A 21,839-nucleotide genomic window follows, 5' to 3' on the forward strand; every position below is an offset into this window, starting at 1 on the left:
CCCCCCCCCCCCCCCCCCCCCCCCCCCCCCCCCCCCCCCCGTCCTTATCTGTCTCTACCTATAGAAATTCAACTAATCTTTCAAAGCCAGATATGCTTGAGTAGAAATTCCTTTTGAGTATAGATTGGACTACATCAGTGGTTTGTAAAGTATGGACTCCTCCTGGGAGTCCCTGACACCTTTCAGGGAGGCTATGAGATCAAAACTATTTTCATAATAATACTAAGATGTTGTAATTTCTAATATGGTAAATATCAATAAATATAACCCAAATAAGCAAAGCTCTTTGGGGAGGGTCCTCAATAGTTTTTGAGTATAAAGGCTTCCCGAGACCAAGCAGTATGACCACCACTAGCCTAGAATGATCACTGAGATCTTCTCCTAGGTAATCCCTTCCAACTCTGCAATGCTGAGATTCTTGGCTTCCATCCTCAGTCTCCTGGGGTCTTGCTCAGTGGTCTTCCTTCTGGTCCACTGTAGTCACACAATGTATCTGGGACATAGCAGGCCCTCCAGCTCAGAAGAACCAGCTCACCCTCTCCCCTGAACCTTTTTGCCAATTCTGCACCTCCCCATCCTAGTGAGGACAGTATGCTTTCAAAATAAAGTGACCCATCTCTCTACTTAGCTTTGCAAATCACCCTAGGAATTTGTCTAGCCTATCAGAACTTTAGGGGCTCTCTCTCTCCCTAGGTCTCAGTTTCTATCCTTTCTCCAAAGCATTAAAATGCAAACTTGAAGCTGTATAATGAGGCTACGATAGCATAGCTTTGTGAGAGGTATTTGACATTGAGAAGCTGCTGCTGGCTTCCAGCATTGGCCAGGAAGTCACTTATTCTATTGATATTTTCTGAATCTTTTCAGAATAATGGGACAACTGATCATCAAGTGGAATCTTTCATAAGGAAAAAATTGGAATCACTATTAAAAGAATCTCAAATCAGGGACAAAGAAGACGCTGACAGTTTCACTGTTCGAGCTCTGTTGAAGGCTACGCATGAAGGCTTAAATGTACATCTGAAGCAGGTATGGGGAATCCTTGTGGGGTCTAGCCCTTGTCAATAGATGCATAAGTAAATCTGCCAATAAAATAGCAACTTTGTTTTTTTATTAATATATATGATTGAATGTGAGATGACGCTCCCTTTTTTTTTGTTGAATCTGAGCCTTTTCCAAAACACTTAAGTATCCTTTCCTCTAACTGAAAAAGAGTTTTTGGAAAAAGTTGTAAGTGCTGCTTATGAATCCAAACTATAGTAGTAAGACAACTGACTCTGGAGTTGAGACCTGGGTTCAAATCCTGGCTCTGATACTTTAATTACCTGTGTGACTTTTGGCAAATCGCTTAGCCTCTCTGGGTCTCAATTTCCTCATTTGTAAAATGAGGGGTTTGGACTGGATAACCTCTGAGATCCCCTGCACCTCGAATTCTCTGCTTCTTTGATCCAGATATGGGAGAAACAGGGTTTTAACACATCACTGGAGCTCCTGGGGTGGGCCAGTTGGCCCTGTGGGTGATGCAGGCAAAGCTCTGCGGCTGGCTCATTCCCTGATTCTACCTCTGTTCCTTAGTGACAGCATCTCACCTGGAGGGGAAGAGAAAGCCAGGGACGGCTTGGGTTGCCACAGTGAAAGCTTCAGAGCCTTTTCCCTGACGGGGAGGCCATGGGGTCACCATCATTGGTGAATTCAGTTGAATTCAAAAAAACATGTAAAAAATGCCTACTACATGCTGGGCTGGGAATACCAGGGGGAAACAAGCAGAACCAGTCTGCCACCAAGGAGTTAGCATTCTATAGGGTAGGGGATATAGTATATGCACGCATAAGTAAATACAGAGTAATTTCAGAATACACTGTCAACTGGAGGGATCATGAGAAGGCTTTATATAAAAGGTTAAACCTGAGCTGGGCTTTAAAGAAAGCCAGGGACTATGGGAGGAGGAAGAGCTTTCCAGACAAGGGGAATCAGCTGTTCAAAGGCACAGGGAAGCCAGCTGCATTGGAATGGAGAGTGTGTGAGCTGGAAGGGTGGTGGCCTAGACTTGGTGCTCCATTCTTCTTAGAGTTGGGCAGATATTTTGAGAGGAAAGGGAGATAAATGTCGTGCATCTTCTTGGCCTCTTGGTAACACACAAGCCCAGGCAGGTTACAGATTGCTGAGTTGTAATCTCCTGGGCCAGCATATGACCCTCCTTCCCTCAAGCATATTAAGGCTTTTCATGTCTCTGGCTTACATCCCTGGGGAAGGATTTGCATTGGTTAGTCCAAAGCCTTCCTGTACCATTCTGCTGTGGGAGCGGGGGATGCGGGGTGGTGGGGTGGTTGGGTTCTGGAATGGAAGCTTTTGGGGAAAGGGCCGTCTAGGGATCCTCCAGACTGGGACCATTATGGAATTTATCCTTATCTGTTTCAGCAAATTTCTTCCCCTTCCCCATCCAATGCCAGCACTGGTCTTGGTCCTTCACCTTATAGGATCATCCCTCTAGCCTGTAGCTTAGGGCCAAGAGGAGATTGAAATGGTGTGACCATTTTGATATCCAGTCATGTCTTTGGAATGACAGAAATGAAAATCACTAGAGATTCCTGAGCCCTGAAGGAGACCTTAAACTCTTGGTCTCCTATGTTGTTTAGCCTTGCACATCACCCCTCTGAAACAAAAGGTGTGCCTGAAGGATGGATGGAGAAGCTGCTGGGGCTCTGGCATGCATTTTGGTTTCCTTTACTCCTCAGGCAGAAAGAGGGGGCCTGGGTTATGGGGTACAGGTGGGGGAAACTGGGTCAAGCCAGAGTTGGTCAAAATGACCCTACAGTATAGCTGAGTGGCAGTGGATTGTGAGGAGCTAAGCCAAGGCAGACTCTATGAAAGGTTTGGGATCACTGTGTCTGCTCTCACTCCTTGTCATTTCAGCTGTTGACAGGGTTGCTATTCTGGCTTCTGGGTTTTTAATCTAACCTTTTCCCTAGAGTTTGGTTCCAAGATCTGTCCTAGTAGTAAGAGTTGACAGTGTTCATAAAGTAGACTGAGATCTTTTCAATAGTCTGGGGTTGAGAAACCTGCATTTCTTAATGAATTTGTATCTACCTGTAACGGATAGTGAAAGCTGAGTGCCTAAGATGTACGTCTGGCTAACCAGCCACATTAAATGGAATCCCAGAATGCTTACTGTCAGGTCAGGAAAAGAGAACTCCTTGTGTGCTTAATCTTCCGACTTAAGTGAAACAAAGTACTATTGCTGGAGTGTGAATGGAGTGTGTGTGTGTGTGTGTGTGTGTATGAGAGAGAGAGACAGAGAGAGAGAGACAGAGACAGAGAGACAGAGAAACATAGAGACACACACACAGAGAGACTGAGAGTCAGAAACAGAGGCTACAGAGACAGGGACAGAAAGAAAGTTGAAACAAAGCAACCTGAGCCTTAGCATCAAGGATCATTGACCTTGAGCTGGTAAATGGGACACCAGAGGCATCTAGTTAAAACCTCCCATCCCCCCATTCTGATGGGATGAGAAAACTGAGCCTGGGAATGTGGTAGTGATGGTTAAGTGACTTGCCTGAAGCCATCCAGGTAATAAGCATCAGACATAGTATTTGAACCCAGGCCCTGGGATTCCAGAGCTCTTTCCACTGTACCACACAATTTGTGAAAGGAAATAAGGAGTGTTCATATATAGAACAGGCTTTCTGCAGGAAGTATAAAGCCATCCTCCCCCCTTCCCCATCCCCAGAGGCCTTCCAACAAGGCTGAATGACCACTTGTTGGGGATGGTGTAGAGGGGATCCCCAGAAAGGTTTAGGTTGAACTTGGTGCTCTTCCAACTCTGAGATTTGGCAACCATGTTGTTCTTTGTGGGCCAGGTTGGTCAGGAAGGGCTTTATGTAGGAAATAAGACTCAAGAAAGGTCAGGCTTTAGATACCTTGAGGAGAAAGAGGAAAACCTTCCCAGTGGGAAAGCAGCATGAATGAAGGCATGAAGGTGGGCACCATATTGCGTGGTCTGGGAGATAAAGAAAGATGGGCTTGGTTGGTCTGGCAGGTTCATTAAGGGGAATGACAATGGAACTAAAGGCTATCAAGGTTGCTTGGGCTATGCTGTGGAGGGCCTTGAATGTGGAGCTTAGTATGTGGAGCTTAGTGAGTGGCCAGTCAGGAGCCTTTGAAGGCTTTTGATCGGGGATGTAACAGGCACAAAGAGGTGTTTGAGGGTGACTCATGTGGTTATGATACATAGAAAAGAGCAGAGGGGTCACAGAAACTATTGTAATGGTCCAGTTCTGACATGATGAGGCCCCATCCTAGGGTAGGGATAGAAAGTGAGGAGGGATATAAAAGATGTTATGCAGGAAGAATTCAGAGGGCTTGGCAACAGAATTTCCTGGGGGGAAGTTCTCAAAAGCTCAATGAGATCAAATGCCTTTCTTGGCTTGTAAAGGGAAGCTGAAAACATGTTCACGGTGTCTTTTTGTTTACTCAGAATCCAGATGTGAAAGAAAGTGGAAGGAAATCTCATGGACGGTCCCTAATGAGTAATTTTGGAAGACATAAGGTATGAGAAAAGAATTGCTAATGTGTATATTGACAGTTTTAACTGTAATTAATTCGAATGGTCGCTTCAAAATCCTGTCTATGACCCTATAGTCATAGGGTCAGGGTGGCCTAGTGGACAGAAGGACTGGAGTCTTCCTGCTCTGTGTGGTTAATATAAGTTATCTCACTTCTCTGGTCCTTGTTTTCATAAAAACAACAATAAGAATAGCTTTCTCTCTCTATATATATATGTATGCATATATGTATGTATGTATATATGAATGTGTATTCATATGTTTGCAAAGTATTTTACAAATATCTCATTTTACCCTCGCAACCTTGGGAGATAGGTATTATTATCCTCATTATACAGATGAGGAAACTCAGGCAGACAGAGGTTAAAGCGATTGCCTAAGGTCACACAGCTAGTAAGCACATGAGGCCACATTTGAACTCAGGCCTTTCTGCCTCCAGATCCAGTACTCTCTCTATCCACTGAGCTACCTGGCTACCGCTTCTGTCATGGGAGGGACTTGGACCGTCCATGACCCAAGGTCTCTACCAGGTCTGATTCCTAAACCTAATGCTAACCACTTTTTTGGGGGGAGGGGGCAGGCTTATTATGTCCCATTTTAAGCAAACAACAACAAAAGAAATGGCCGTATCCAGATGTTTCTTTGGTCCTTGGTATCTGAAAGGTCAGTAGGACACTGTAGATTGTGTTACTAAAAATGCATGTTGATATTCAGACCAAATTGTGCTCTGTGTGTGTGTGTGTATGTATGTACACAGGAGCTCTGACATTTTCTACCAAGTAGAGAAGGCTTGGTGCAGGACTTCGACGGCATGATTGTTCTCCAAGGGTCAGCCCTAGGAAGGCTGTTCACCAGGCTGGCCACAGGGATGTAGTCTTTGGCCACAGCTGCCCTGAGTCACGGAGGGATTGCCATCTGTGTCAGTGGGGGGACCTTCCCGTGGATGCCATTCCAGATCCTTGAGGCATGGATGGATCAGGTCATAGATTTAGGGCTGGAGGGGGCTTTAAAGGCCATCAAGTCCGGCTCGGAGGGGTTAAACCACTTGTCCGAGGTCACGGGCACTAACTAGCAGAGTTGGGGCCTGGATGTAAGCCCCTTTACTCCTACTGGAGCACTTTTCTTGAGCCTAATTCAATTATCACAGTTATCCCAGGTCCATGAGCCATCTGGTCCAGTGAGATTGTATGTAAAAATAAAAATACGGGGATTCCTATAGCCACACTGCCTCTTCCATCCATCACTTAGTCCACCATTATTAAAGGCCCACTACATGTTGGGGACTGGGGATAGGCAAAAGTGAAACAGCCCCTGCCCTGAAAAAGTTTACATTCTAACGAGGGAGATGACGTAGCCACAAATGAGCATGTACAAAGCATATCTCCTGGCCTTGATTTCATTGCTACAGGGAACCTTCGCAGTATGGAAACTCCCTTTACTAGTGGAGATTAGGTTATAGTCTTAGGTTCCTAGAGCACTGAGAAGATAAGTGACCTGTCCAGGGTCACATAGCCAGGATGTGTCTACCAGCTCATCTCTCTATACGCTACGTCACACTGCTTCTAGGTACACAAAAGAAATGCAAGTAGGAGGTGGCACCCGAATTGAGTTCTTAAAATATACAGGAAATTCTAAGTAATCTTGGTGAGCCTTTCAATTTCAGAACCGTCAGTCATCTTCAAGGTACCTTTTATGCCTGTTATCCCAGCCCCATAAGCTCCTGAGACAAGTAAGTCTTTATGCAAAAATAGAGAGTGATGCATGATATCAGAATCTTGCTTGGCCACCAGGAGGGAAGAGAATAAGATACTGTGTCTGAAAGGTCACTCAGACACTGTCTTTGTTACTAAAATTACATGTTGCCATCCACGGACCAAATTGTGCTGGAAATTCTTCACACTCTTTTTGTAGAGTGTAACTCTCTGAGGAACATGGAGGACATGGCCTTATCGCCAAGTCCTAATTGAGGAAGTCGAGGTCCAGAAAGTTAGCCTTGACTTTAAATTTTCATCCTGAGCAAGTGGGGACCCAATGAATCCTATTTGATAATGGTGGAGAGTGAGGAGGTCTGTGGATTGAAATCTGGATTTGGAGCTAGAAGACCTGAGTTAAAAGTCTGACTTCTACCTCTTATAACTGTGTGACTCTGGGGAAGCCGGTTAACCTTTTAAGGCTCAGTTTCTTGATCTGTAAAATGAAAGGGTCAGATGAAATAAGGTCCCTTTGAGCTCTAAATCTGTGATTTTTTTTTCTGGTGACAGAAATGAGACTTTGAGTAGAACTCTGTAAAAACAAAGCAAAATCAGAAAAAAAATTTCTCACACCCCACCCACCCCAAACTCAACCTGTGCCTTTGGGTAGCTCTTGGCTGAAGAAATGAAGAAATCAAAATCATGCTATGAAGTAAAGACACATGAGTGTTTAGCAAGGAAGCTGTGCATTGGGCCCAGCTAAGGCTGGCCTGCTAGAACCAAATTCCAGTGACTCATGTCTTTAGACAATAATGACCCATACAGGGGCCCAACAGCAGACCTTGAATAAAAATGTGAGTTAGCCTAATTTTCACTCATCCCTCCCCTTCCATTCTTGCTTGTTCAATTAGCAATTAATTGGTAACATTTTGGAAATGTAACTTTAAAAAAAAATCCTAATAATATCACAAGTTTTCTCAGGGAACACCCGTCTCCTTCTGAGTGAGCTGCTAGATTACCTACATCTTCCTAATTCACTTCAGAGGATGAACGGGCAGTCCCGCTTCACCCTCTTCAGCCTCAGGATTTCTGTAAACCCTGCTCACTTTGCATTAGGTAATATCAAGGCTGGACACCGCCTCCCTCAGGGGGATAGCCCAAGGAAATAATGGACAAAGAAGACCTTCCCTCCATCATCATCATCACCTTGAATTAGTTGCTTCATGGGACACTGGAGAATTCTTAGTTTAATCACTATAACCAGCCACTCTAATTAAAAAGCAATGCTTAAAAACATGTGTTTTGGGCAGCAGCTAGGTGGAGCAGTGGAGAGAGCACTGGCCCTGAAGCCGGGAGGACTTGAGTTCAACATCTGGCCTCAGACCAAACATTTGACACTTACTAGCTGTGTGACCCTGGGCAAGTAATTTAACCCCAATTGCCTAAAAAAGAAGAAAAATGTAAAAAAAACAACAACAGGTGTTTTGGGATAGCTTTGATGAATATAAAACTAAAATTTTTCCCTTTTTTTGAGGCATATGACTGAATGAGGGTTTAGGAGAGGAGTAATTCTGGATTAGCAATAGGATTTCTGTCCCAAGAGCCATCACCCACATGCTGAGATATTTTTCATTGAATTGGGTGCCCAGTATCAGGGCCACAGAACCCAGTTATATGACCATGGCAGAAAATAGAGAACTTGTTCATTACAAGACACAGTGGAATCAAGAAGCATCACTGCTGTCTTGAGAGGGGAGCCTTCATTTCTTTGCTTTTCTCAAGACAAGCGATGCCCAGTGTGGAGCTGTTGTTGTTCAGTCTTATCTGACCCTCTGTGACCCCATTCAAGGTTTTCTTGGCAGATATACTGGAGTGGCTTGTCATTTCCTTCTGCGGCTCATTTTACAGATGAGGAAACTGAGGCGAATGGGGTTAAGTGACTTACCCAGGGTCACACAGCTAGTAAGTGTCTGAGGCTGGATTTGAACTCGGGTCTTCCTAACTCCAGGACCAGCCCTCTATTCACTGTGCCACCTTGCTGCGCCCTGCCTCCTGCCCAGTTTGGTATCCTTTGTCAAGTATTATTTCTAGGAGCTATTCTCATATAGATGAGGTACCTTATCTTTCTGGCTCCTGCTGCCTCTGGGGCTCTCCCTTCCTCCTTGCTTTGGTGAGTAAGGTTCTAGCCTCCCCTACCCCTCACATCGTCTACTTTTCTTCTGTTTTCAGATCATGAGCTCAGAGATTTAGAACTCGAAGGGACCTTAAAGACATATACTTCAATGCCCTCATTTTATAGATGAAGAAACTGAGGCCAGAGAGGGGGGGAGGGGATAAACATTTATTAAGCACCTACTATATGCCAGGCACTGTGCTAAACACTTTACCAAGATTATCTCATTTGATTTTCGTAACAACCTTGGGAGGTAGATGCTGTTATTGTCTCCTTTTTTTGGAGGCTGAGACAGCATAAATGACTTGCATTGCCCTTGTGGTCAGATACTAAGTGTCTGAGGCAAGATTGGAACTCAGGTCTTCCTGACTCTATCCATTGTGCCACCTATTTACCTTAGTACGCTCTCACTAAAAAATAAAGCCAAGTTTCAAATCTAGCTTCTCCAAATCTAAACCTAGCATTTTTTCTCTGGGAACTTGTTAGGGAAGATCATAAAGTCAACCAATCAGCCCATAAGCATTTATCAAGTGCCTACTGTGTGCTACACACTGGAGATTCAGATTCATAAAGAGCTTACATTCTCAGATCCTAGATAGAGCCAGGTGCAGGGTGCTGTTCCTTGTAGAAGCAGCAAATCTCACACCAAGTTACTCCCAGCAGCAGAGTTGTATCACAAGATACCTGGTTGATACTGGAACTCTCCAATACTCAACCTCTAGGTATCTTCTTGGGACCAGAAAGAAGAAAAACAATTCAGAGGGACAACTAGTATTCAACTCAGTCCAGCCAACATCTAAACTCTTAATATGTACCAGGTACAGAGTTAAAGGGTGTTGATCACAAAGAAGGATAAAAGGAAGTACTTGATGTCCTCAGGCTAAGTCTGGCTCTCCCCCATCTCTCATTTCACTTTTAAATCTCCCTTCATTCCATGTCTATTTCAGAGATGCATGGCAGGATGGGCTTACTGACAAGTCTTCTGTGATTTCTCCAACAGAAAACGACAAAGACAAGGTCCAAGTCTAATAGCACTGATGACGATGAGGAAGCACAGCATAATTCTTCTGGAAGGGAAGGTGGCCAGCTCTACAGGTCAGGGACCCTGATAGCAGTCTAAGTTCATGCAATTACCCAGCATGTCTGTGGTCTCCTACTTAGTATCTGTGTTAGATTGTAATGTCTTAGAGAGTCCAATCAATACGTTGTTGTTGGTGTACGAAGTGTCTCTGTTGGATATAGAGAATGATATTTTCCCTGTCCTCAAGGACTTTGCAACCTAGTGAAAGTGTCAAGGTGTAAATGCATGGGATTTCAAGTGACAATATGATGATTCATTGCCAAATGAGCAATGTAGTGATGGGAGTTAATGGGGGGCAGAAAATGTTGAAGGCTTCATGGAGATGGGGGTCTTGAAGGATGGCTTGGATTTGGAAATGTGGTAAGTGAGAGGAAGTCAATCGAATTAGAGCAGAGATTCTGAACCTCAGTTTGTGAATAAATGTCAGGGGTTCTAGAAATTTGTTTTTATACCTATATTTGATAACTCATCGGTTTTCTTTACAATCGTATATATTTTATTTTATTCATTTAAACACATAATTCTGAAAAGGGGTTCATAAGCTTCACCAGATTGCCACAGGGGTCCATGACACAAAAAGGCTAAGAACCGCTGAGTAAATGGAGGTGAGTGGATGAGCCTACTGGAGAAGAAGGTTTGTGCAGGAAGAGGAGTGAAAGAGATGCAATCTACATATGGTTGCTTCATAGCTCATGATGATGAATTAGTCAACAAGCCTTTAGTAAGCACCTACTATGTGCTAGACCTACTAGTAAACACTTACTATGTGCTCAGTGCTGATACAAAGACAAAAAAATGAAACAATCTTTACTCTCAAGGAAGGATGATGTGTGATCAGCTTCTGTTCATATAGGAGCATCCCAAAGAATGCCTGAACTGAATAACTAGTATAGGTTAAGATAGATGGGACATGGTCCTCACCTTTAGGGACTAGAAAAGTACAGAATATTAATTACTTTAAAACTTAATGAAGAAATAGAGCAACCTGTTAGGACAGCTGCTAGCAAAAATCTTTGGAGGTAGAATGAGGAAGCAACAAATTATGAAACATTCCATGGGGAGGGGACAATAAGAATTTTCAAAGAAAAATTCTTAGTGTGTAGCAACTTATAGACTTTGCATTGTAGATCATTTGTGTTCCTTACAGGCTTGGCCGCAGAAGGAAAACCATGAAGCTGTGCCGGGATCTCTCAGATTTAGTTATCTACACCAATTCAGTGGCAGCCCAAGACATAGTGGATGATGGTAAGACTAGGCGTGAGGCTTGTGTTTTTCTGATATTACCAAGGTCTGTTCGATCAGTCAATCCACAAACATTTATGTAGTGCTTACAGTATAACAGGCACTGTGCTGAACATTGGAGGTAAAGACAAAGATGAAATCGGCCTCACTCTCAAGGAGCTTGTATTCTAACAGGGAGACGACACTTACACCGTGTTAGGGATTCCCGTACCATTGATACTGAAATATTCCCCCGAACTCCTATTCTGATGCCTCACTGGTTGTCATGGCTTCTTGAAGGCTGTACTAGCCGAACACCATCTCTGGAAAGTTTAACTAAGCTGGAATGGCTTTGACCATGAGCCCACTGGAGGATCCCTCATGTGTTGTCTGAGTACCAGCCTAGCTTGGTTCAGAGAACCAATCACCAAGTTGTGACGGGCAGAAAGTGAAGAGTATTTTTGTCTATAGAAACTCTTAAAGAACTTTGAATTCAGTTGACTGAGTTACAGGTTTGCCCTCTGTGTTGATGGAAGGAGTACTCCACACACTTGAAATTAACTGATCCTTGCAATATTGACTGACCTTGAAATGGATTAACCTTGGTATCTGGGGCCTTTTTCAGACAAAGACAATTTGGGAAGTCAGATTGCCTCGTGTTTTATAGGGCCTGTGTTAGCTCCAAGAAGGAAAGCAGATTGACTCCTATGCAGTGCTCAGCATTGATCAATAGCTCAATAGATATGGTTGACTAACTGAATGATGAGGGAGTCAGAGTGAGTTCAGGCAGGGGATTAAGTTGTGAATTGCTCTTTTATTATTAGGGAGATAATAGAAATTAGGACAACTCCAGAATCAGGTGCAGCAGCAAATGATTTTCTCTAAGCAGCAGTCCCTGGAATCCAATGCAAATGCTGTTCTATAAAAGCCTGCTTTTCTCTAATGGCCTTTGCTAATCAGAGGAAGGATGCTCACAGAGGATTAGTCCAAATTAGCATGAACAACAGCAATCATTGCATCAGAGTGATGTTTTGGTGGGCTCTTTCATTCCTTTCCTGAAATCTTGACTTTGAGAGAAGTCATCTCGAAGATTGCAATTTCATCCCAGATAGGAATGTTTTCAGCTGCTGAATTAGCCACTTAGGATGGTGGGGAGCATAGAGGCAGAGTAGACTTCAGAAGTTATATAATCCAAGATGCTTATTTTACAGATGTGGAAACTGGGACCCAGTGAAGAAAAGTCACTAACCCATGGTCACGTGGGCAATAAACAAGGGGTAGATGTGGGGTTCAAACTCTACGTGCCTGATTCTAACACAGTGTTTTAGGAGGAACATTGATGTGCTGAAAAGCCTGGTCCGTAGGAGGAGAACTAGAATGGGGGTTCTTGAGTTAATTCTATAGGAAAACTAAAAGGAGTCCTTTAGCCTGGAGAAGAGAAAGGATAGGGTGTGAGTGGGCGGGGGGGGTGGGATGGTAGATGCATTTAAACATCTGAAGAGCTTGGCCACCCTATCAACTTGTGGTTTCAGTCCCATCACCTCCCCTTTATGGCTCAAGTCCTTAGCGTAAGACTTGTATACCACATAGGCTGGCATTCTTCCGTTCTTGAGGGTATGTATAACTTCTTACTCTAGCTCCTGAGAAGCTCTAAGTTAGTCCTGGGCCTGCTACTTCCTGACGGCCTCGATGGACACTGTGGGTCGGAGAAAAGTCGGCTTTCCTCTGGATAGCTCTGCCTAGCCTAGAACCTTGCCAGAACCTCTTCCTTCTCATCCAAGCGCTGCTCCATGCAAAACTGATGGTTTCTGACCAGAGTTGTCTTCATTGATTCCTTCTTTTCACTATTAGATGGATATGTTGTCGAGGCTTGTCTGAACCTACAATTCAGATCAGTACTTTTTCATATACATACACATATATTTGTGTCTGTGTGTGTGTGTGTGTACGCGTACAGACACACACATATACACACAGACTATATATATATACAGAGAGAGAGATTGTGTTCAGTCATTTTTCAGTCATATCCAAAATGTGACCCCGTTTTGGGTTTTCTTGGTAAAGATACTAGAGTGGTTCACCATTTCCTTCTCCAACTAATATTATAGATGAGGAAACTTGAAGCAAACAGAGGTTAAATGACTTGCCTAGGGATCACAGCTAGTAAGTGTCTGAGGCTGGGTTTGAACTCAGGTCCCCTATCTACTGCACCCACCTAGCTGGGTTAGATTAGATGGCTTTTAAGGTATTTTTCAACTCTAAATTTATTGCATCTTCAGATGAAGAGTCCTTTCTTAACGTATGGGTGGGGAGAGCTCTTTCTTCAACTCCCTCCAGCCATATCCCATAGGATTTCTTCCCTTTGGTACCGATTTTGTCCTTTTCGTTGTGATGAAATTGTGACAACTTAGCAAGAGAACAACGCAGTCTAATAATGCTCCCCAAAACGAGCTCAGAAACTGTCCTAATATGCCAGAAAGTATGTTTGTGTGTGTTTCTGGAAATATCCTTTCCACTAAATGCTGTATGAAACCTGATGCTATTAGCTCTAATGGAAAGTAATGCTGGGCACTATTCTGCTTTGGAACTTCATCTGTTTTTATTGCACAAGAAAACGAGCAGGAGATAATTAAAATGTGACATATTTTACACACAAATGTGGCTCAGCTCTATCAGTAGACTGATTCATGTGTGTTTGGGTCGCTTTTGGAAAGCCGTTCAAACGTCAATCTTGTGCAAGAGTGTATTTCTATAAGAAGAAAGGAAAGACAGAGAGAGGCCCATGGTCACTTAAAAATCCCTCTCAGTCTGGCCCCTCAGAGGTTGTGTAAATCTGATCCCAGCTGGCTCAGGTTACTTCTCATTAAAACTGGTAAGTCTGATCGTTCTTCAGTGGGTTTGAGGTCTATAGGATGTTTCAAAAATGCAGAAAAGCAGATCTGTACTCACTACTTAGTTCATTTTACTTACTCCTGATGACCTCAGTGGACACTGTGTGTTGGAGAAAGCTGCTTCTCGTGAAGACCACGTACTAAGGTTGTAACCTACCAATCATCTGAGCAAGCATTTATTACAAACCAAAAAATTAGACACTGTATTAGGCATTAGGATCACAATGAGAAGAAAAATGAAGCAGTCTCTGGCTTCAAGGAGCTTATATTCTATTGATCAGGAAGTAATAAGGTCACAGATAGGTAAATAGAAAATATATGCAAAGTAAACATTATACATACACACATACACAGTAATTGGGATGGGATGAGAAAATACAATCAGAAATCAGAAAAGGTCTTAGGTAGGATGTCTTGAGCCCAACCCTGAAGAAAATGAGGGACTCAAATCTAGAGGTGAGAAGTGAGGGCATGCCAGGCATAAGGGACAGCTTGTATAAAGGCGTGGAGGTGGGAGATGAGATAACGTATATGAGAAAAGAAGTATTTTGCCATAGCAGAAGGAATATCCATACTGATGAAATGATAGATTCTTGTAGCATTGAAGTAAGGTATAAATTCTAAAATAAAATGTTCATGTTCTAAAGGGTATCATTCTCTTGACATGTTTTCCCTATTTCCTTTTCCATTAAAAAAAAACAGGGACAACAGGAAATGTGTTATCCTTCAGTGAAACGAGAGCCCATCAGGTGGTCCAACAAAAGTCAGAGCAGTTCATGATTTATAACCAAAAGCAGCTGACCAGGATCTACCCGTCTGCCTACAGGATTGATTCTAGTAACTTCAACCCGCTACCATATTGGAATGCTGGCTGCCAACTAGGTGTGTGCTTCTCCTTTCCCCTGAAGGAAAACAGTTCTCCAGGATGCTAATTCATGTTGGCCCCTTCTCTAATTCCTCAACTTTCAAATTATACAGTTGCCCTGAACTACCAATCCGAAGGGCGCATGATGCAGCTGAATCGGGCCAAATTCAAGATGAACGGCAACTGTGGCTATGTCCTCAAACCCCAGCAGATGTGTAAAGGTTTGCCTCTATTTTTCATTCATTATATTTATTAATTGATTAAGTGTATGAAGCCCTGCACCAGGCACTTGAAATACAAAGGCGGAAATGAATCAATCTTTGGAAAGAACTCTGACCTATCCTTCTATATAATTGGACATTAGGTGATAAGATTACAGCAAGGATATTTACCCAGAGGTTGATGGATCCCCCAAGGGATGTATTTCAAGAGTGGAGGGAGGGCCAATGAACTTGAATGAGAAAAAGTTACATCTTTATTTTCACTTATTTTTGGCTTCCTTTGTTATTTTACTTGTTATTTTGTATTTTATTTTATGCATTTAAAAACGTTACTCACCAGACTGAAAAAGGGGTCCAGGTGACAAAACGGTTAAGAGCCCTTGTGTTAGAGGTTGTGACTCTCATGATGATTTCTTAGCATTAGTTTAGCTTGAGGGAATGTTTGGCATGTTAAACAGTGAATGTAGCTTACAGAGAATAGCCCAAAGTGTGAAAAGTCATTGTCTTGGCCTGACCTTTAGTATACATTATTGGGAAATTGACACTTAGAGCCCTGACCTCTCTCTTGGGAACCAGGGGATTACTATGAAACTGTCACCAGAGTGCTAAAAATGGGAAGAAGGTCAGAATGTTGGCAAGCTAGGTTAGCCCAGAAGATGCCAATATTTGACAGTCCTAATAAAAATGAGAAATAGGTTGTGGATACAGACTTCAGGTTATAACACTGGTATTTGGAGCCCAAGTCATTTAAGCTCCTTTTATTGTTTCCAGATCAGATTTCTGTTGGTGAAACAACTTTGAAAATGAGTTTTGCTTATCTATTTCTATTATATCTACGTTAGAAAAGGGTGACTGTTTTCTCAATTTAAAAAATCACTTCCCTCACTTGGTTCAATGCTTTAAATACTAAAATCCAATTTAGCTTTCTTTTTTCAAGCAATGTTTGCAGTTGCATTTTTGATGATTAAATTGGGGAGGCATATTTAGAATGAATCCATTGTCCTGCCCTTTGGGCACTTAGCTTAATGGAAAAAAAACCTAAAGGCATGCAAGCCAGCTGGCACAGAGCAAGCCTGAAAAATAGTTACATGGTAATGACTCTGAAGGAACTAACTAACAGTGGGATGCCTCCTCTTGTCATCTGCTGCCTCTGTCTGAACTGCTGCAGGACACAGGCAGCTTGTATTGACTGACATTCCCATGATACTAACTTGAGTTTTTAAAATCTACTTCCTTGGCATAAACACATAGGTACGTTCAACCCTTTCTGTGGCGATCCACTGCCCGCCAACCCTAAAAAACAGCTCATTCTGAAAGTGATTAGCGGCCAGCAGCTCCCAAAACCACCAGACTCCATGCTAGGAGACCGTGGTGAGGTAAAGTATACAGTAAAGTAATGACAATTTTTATTGAGTTTAAATTACATTGGAATTGTCCCTGTATTTTTAAAAGAATTCTCAATTTGGGGTGATGCTTAGTAAACAAGCATCTATTAAGTATTTGCTGTATGCCAGGCATTATGCTAGGCACTAGAAATGCAAAGCAAACAGTTCCTGTCCTTGATGAGCTTACATTCTAGTGGGAGACATGACATGAACACAAATGGGTATAGACAAGATACTTATAGGCTAGATGGAAGATAACCTGAGAGGGGTTGCCATTAGCAGCTAGAAGGACCAAGAATTTGTGTGTGTGAACGTGTGAATATGAATGTCTGTACCTTGCCAAAAATCAATGAGAAGGAGCCCATGTGGTAGAACTCCTATTTATGTTAGCCCTTTAGAGATCCTGAGTTTCAGAACTGAAAGGCAGTGCGACTGCCAGACTGCTTTGCAACATCCCCCTTATGCCCTGTGATCCCTCATGTCCTTAGGCATCTGATTTCCAGCTTCCTGGCCACATTTTTGCAGATGCCTCAACACTAGCAAATGATTTAGAAGTCTGTGTGTCTTGACCAACGATAAGCAATGTTTTGTTCTCTTTGTTTAAATAGATCATTGACCCATTTGTTGAAGTGGAAATCATTGGGCTGCCTGTAGATTGTTGCAAAGAACAAACTCGAGTGGTGGATGACAATGGTAAGAGGCTCAATGGTTTGGAAGCAAGGTGCTCACAAATAGGGCTAAGCTCGAAGAGAAAATTGTTTCTGTTTGGGCAAAAAAAAGCATTGAGGACTACCCATTTCTGCCCTCTCTGTTTCAGTGGTGGAAATTGGCTTAGCAAATCTGACTAGTTGGGTGATGCTTTGGCTCTTCAGAATTTTGCCAAGGCAGAAGTTTAGTGAGAGGTACCTCGGGCACTATATCTTTTATTTCCTGTATGGTGCCAGAGGCTTCCCTACGTCACTAATCTCTGATAGCTCCAAAGGGCCTGGGAAGTGCTCCTTCCCTTGGTCACCTGAAATCCCAATGGTAGACATGGCCTGCCCAACCAGACAAGGCACATTTCATGAACACTGCGGGCAATTAAAGACCCACTTTCTCTGACATTTTGCTCAAGGCATTCTGCCCTTCCTTTCCATCTGCTGTTGTAATGCTGTTCTTCTTACCTTTCACATATTAGCCTGGTGAATCTGGTATTTTAGACCAGCTGGGTGCTGCAGTAAATACAGTCATGGACTTAGAGTAAGGAGCACCTGAGATTGAATCCTGCCTCAGACACTTAACTGGGCAAGTCATTGACCATTTCCCAGACTCTAGTTTCATGACCTGTAAAATGGGGATAATAATAGCACCTACTTCAGAGAGTTGTTGTAAGGATCAAATGAAATAACATGTGTAAGATAACTGATAAACTTTAAAGTACCAAATGAATGTTTTTATTCACTCATTTTTTCATTTATCTAGTCATTCGTTTTTCATTCATGTATATGTATACTTAATTTGTTTATCTACCTATCATCAATCCATCCATCTATTTCTATCATTTATATATCATTTATCTATCTATATGTTATCTATCAGTCATCTATCATCATCATCTATGTATTGTTTACCATCTATCTATTATCTATGTATCAACCATCTATAGATATTGATTGATAAATATCATTTATTCATCAATTTATCTGTCACCTATCTTTGTATTCCTATCATCAATCAATCTTTTATCTATGTATCAATCATCTACCATTTATCTATCATCTTCACTTATGTATTATCCATCACCTGTCAATTATCTATACATCTATGTATGAACCATCCATGGATTTTGATTAATAGATATCAATCATTTATCTATCTGTCCATCTATTGATTGATCTAGGGCCAGATCTGTGATTTCATTGATGTAGGAAGTTCCTAGTGAAGAACTCCCTCTACCAATGCAGATCTAGTCTATTGGCCTTATAAAAGCTCCCTGTGTGTGTGTGAATGTGTGAATATGAATGTCTGTACCTTGCCAAAAATCAATGAGAAGGAGCCCAAGTGGTAGAACTCCTATTTATGTTAGCCCTTTAGAGATCCTGAGTTTCAGAACTGAAAGGCAATGAAGCTGCCAGACTGCTTTGCAGCATGTAGCTTACAGAGAATAGCCCAAAGGACTCAAGTGACTTGCCCAGGGTCACACAGCCAAGATGAGTCCAGCTTTATACCACATCACGTCTTATCAACCAGTTTTGATAACCTCTCAAGACACTTGTAGATTTGGGGTTAAAAGAGAGCCATAATTTTTTTTTTGTTTTGCTTTTGTTTTGTGTACTGGTTACGTGAAGAAAAAGAACTTGAGAACTCAAGAAGGTAGATTAAAGCATATGACTGATGGAAACACCATGTTTAAAAGTAACACATTTGCCTTCTTGTGTTCTTTTACAATAAGGCAAATCCCATCCACCTTCTTTCTCAGCCTCAGCAGAATTGCTTGATAGATTTTCACTAGGCCAGACAAAGAGGTAATCACGGCTTCGAGGCATCTCCTTTCCCCTTGGTCAGGCCTGTCACCTTAGTAACTTTCAATTTACAACTTGGACACCATCCCATCGGGTTAGTGATTAGTTCAAGATGGAAGGCAGGTGGTCAAATGCATTTTGGAAGAATTAAAGAATGAAAAGACTGAATAGTTATTTATATCCTAGTGAAACCACCAAGAGTTAGCTTTCTTTTCCCTGTATTACAACCTAAAAAAATGGCAACTGATTTTACTAAGACTTTCTGTTTTAGTTAAATTCAAATCAACCCAGAAAATTTCAATGTCTCTTTACCTCAGTGAAGCCTCAGTGCCCGCTTGCATATGCCATAGAGGGATTTCTTTTTGTTCATGGGTGATTTCACAGGAATCCCTTTCAACCCTCTAATTCTAGGGTTCTGTAAAATTCAGGGTCCAGCTTTTCTCTCTAGAGAACATTAGCATAGATAGATAAATCTTTCCAAGTCTGCAGTTTATATACTAAAATCAAGAGGGATACATAAAAAAGAGGTCTTTTTGTTGTAGTTTTTGATTTTTTAGAAATTTAGAGATTCATATGACTTTTGAGTGCATGTAGCTCTATTTTTCTTTGCAATTAGGTATCTTGACTTCATTGTATACTAAATAATGATGCTCATAAATGGACTCATTACATGCTTTCGGTCTTTGTTTCTGATTATGGGCATTTTCCAGGAAAGATTTGAAGAACCTGGAAAATCAGTTTTTGAGATGTCATTTCATATCTCTTTGGTCCCAGAGAAAGACCAAAGTATTAGGAGTACTAGGGCTTACAGGGATTCTTTAGCATTTCCCTTGAAACAGTTTTCTGAGACTCTGTGGTCTACTGAAGACAAGTCTTTGTTTCATATCCTTTGGGAACTTGAGTTCATTGGACAATATTAAGCAGTGCTTATACATGAGCAGGGAATTGGGGGCATGATATAGGGTCCATTCTCTTGTCAATGGCTGAAGAAGGGTCTAGATTTTCTTTAGATGGTTGAAGATTTCATAGAAATATTACTTCATGAATAATTTCCATCATTTATATCCTGATGTTTTTGTCAATGTACTTTCAGCCAAATATTTTGGCCATCTGATGTTTTCTCCTGTCTTGTGTTTCCCCGAGGATTTAACCCTGTTTGGGAAGAGACACTGACATTTACCATACACATGCCGGATATAGCTTTGGTTCGGTTTCTGGTTTGGGATCATGACCCCATTGGAAGAGACTTCGTTGGACAAAGAACGGTGACTTTCAGTAGCCTTGTGCCTGGTCAGTACAGCCCCACTCTGGGTATCTAAACTGATGGGTCCTCAATATAAAATATTGCTAATGAAGCATGTTACGTATAAAGAGGAGGACAATACATAGAGTCGCATTGACAAAACTTGCTGTTCTTTTATCAGGCTACCGTCATGTCTACTTGGAAGGGCTGACAGAAGCATCCATATTTGTTCATATAACAATCAATGAAATCTATGGCAAGGTAGGTGTCAGTGTGAGACTTTGAAGTCTTTATAGTGTTGGTACTAATTACCCTTGTGAAGACACTGTTGTCATCCCAAATGCTCTCTAGAATGGGTTAATGAGAATAGCATGTCAACACACCATTCAGTTCAACAAAAACACTTAAAGTCCCACTAGTTTCACACACTGTGCTAGGTGCCAAAAACAAAACAAGGTCCCTTCCCTTAAAGAACTTACACTCTATAGGGGGAAAGCAATGTGTGTGCAAAATTAAATATGAAATATATAGTTATACAAAGTAATTTCAAGAAGAAGAGAGCATTAATAACTTGGGGCATCAGGAAAAGGACTCATGTAGGAGATAGTGCCTAAACTATGCTTGAGAGAAGCCGAGGATTCTGTAAGGCAGGGCAAAAGTACGTGACAGTCATGGTGGAGGGGGAGCACCCAGATGGAGTAAATGGAAAATTCCATGGGAAGCCAAGAAAATTAGGTCTGATATCATGGTACCAGTTCACGGACTGTAGTAGATAAGTGTTATACAAAAAGAAAAAGTACCATGTTGTGGTAGAAGGAATATTGGAATAGGAAGAGGAAGTCATTGGTTTTAGCTGCTGTTTTCCCACTTATTAGCCATATAATCTTAAGCAAGTCTCTCTGAGAAACAGTTTAGTCATCCATAAAATAGAAATAAACTAGTCTACCTACTTCACAGAGGCACTGGGAAAATAAAATCAGATACTCTGTGTGAAAGTTCTTTTTAAATTATTGTGATATATACATATGCAAATATTATTATGCCCAATGATATAAAATCACTCTGTGCTCTAGAATTTAATATATCCCTAGGAAAAGTATGTTTTCAGCTGGATCCTCATTTTCTATTTGAACTGGCACTGTGGTTAATTCATTTGAGTTTTCTTTGAGCCCTTAAAAACCTAAACAAACCTAGCAATAGCTAGCATAGATTTGGGCCCATGGAATTGTGCAGCCTTTGGTTACATCAATCCATTCAGAGAGAACCTGTGCCAAGCTATTGCTTCTCTCTAATATCTAAATAAAGGAAGGGTTGGAAAGCTCTTTGGGAAATCGAAATGGAATAGAAGAGCAAATGCCATGGGTGATGATATTCATCTCTGCAGAAGCTTTCTTCCCTGTTTATAAGCTATTCTAAAAGCTTAGTTTATTAGGATCATTCCAAGTGAGAGTAAAATGAGGATTTGATTCTGGGATCTTTTCCCCCAACCATATTTGAATTTGATTAAAAGGAACTCCAGGTAGGCTATGATGCACCTTGGTACTGATGAAACTTTTTTTTTTTAACCACCTAACATTTACTTGGTTAGGAATGAGTTTTTGAGGATTGAGTTATTCATTGCAATTTTATCTCCAAAATAGTTGGTGTCTCCATCCCAGTGCAATGTCAGTAAGGCAGTATTTGCTTCAAACTCTAGGAAATAATTGAGAAATCTGAAGTAATGAGCTTCCTTTCTATGACCAGTGCTTCTTTTCTTTGTGGTCCTAGTTCTCTGGATAAGTTACTTCTTTTTCCTCATGTTGAAATAACATAAATACTAAGTTTCATGAAACTACTCGATAGTAAATCTCAGGCTATTCTGGGATTCTAGGTTGGCCATATGGATGTCATTGCCCTTTGTCATGGATGGGGAAAAAACCCAAAATAGAAATTTAATAATTCATGTTTGAGTTACTGAGAGAGAGAGAGAGAGAGAGAGAGAGAGAGAGAGAGAGAGAGAGAG

General features: G+C 41.7%; 1 protein-coding gene across 2 annotated transcripts in view; it reads left to right on the forward strand.

The window, feature by feature from the left end:
- Window positions 1-21,839, forward strand: part of PLCH1 (phospholipase C eta 1) — a 204,145-nt gene that overhangs the window by 175,749 nt on the left and 6,557 nt on the right. For both annotated transcript variants that reach the window (XM_027875944.1, XM_027875945.1), the window contains exons 11-20: window positions 865-1,026; window positions 4,475-4,546; window positions 9,427-9,521; window positions 10,655-10,752; window positions 14,325-14,504; window positions 14,601-14,708; window positions 15,960-16,084; window positions 16,702-16,786; window positions 19,738-19,884; window positions 20,019-20,098. In XM_027875944.1, the coding sequence (XP_027731745.1) occupies window positions 865-1,026; window positions 4,475-4,546; window positions 9,427-9,521; window positions 10,655-10,752; window positions 14,325-14,504; window positions 14,601-14,708; window positions 15,960-16,084; window positions 16,702-16,786; window positions 19,738-19,884; window positions 20,019-20,098 (1,152 nt within the window). The remainder of the gene's footprint in view (window positions 1-864; window positions 1,027-4,474; window positions 4,547-9,426; window positions 9,522-10,654; window positions 10,753-14,324; window positions 14,505-14,600; window positions 14,709-15,959; window positions 16,085-16,701; window positions 16,787-19,737; window positions 19,885-20,018; window positions 20,099-21,839) is intronic.

The sequence above is a fragment of the Vombatus ursinus genome, unplaced genomic scaffold (assembly GCF_900497805.2).
Source record: "Vombatus ursinus unplaced genomic scaffold, bare-nosed wombat genome assembly UNPS02014810.1, whole genome shotgun sequence".
In the NCBI taxonomy this organism is placed as follows: domain Eukaryota; kingdom Metazoa; phylum Chordata; class Mammalia; order Diprotodontia; family Vombatidae; genus Vombatus; species Vombatus ursinus.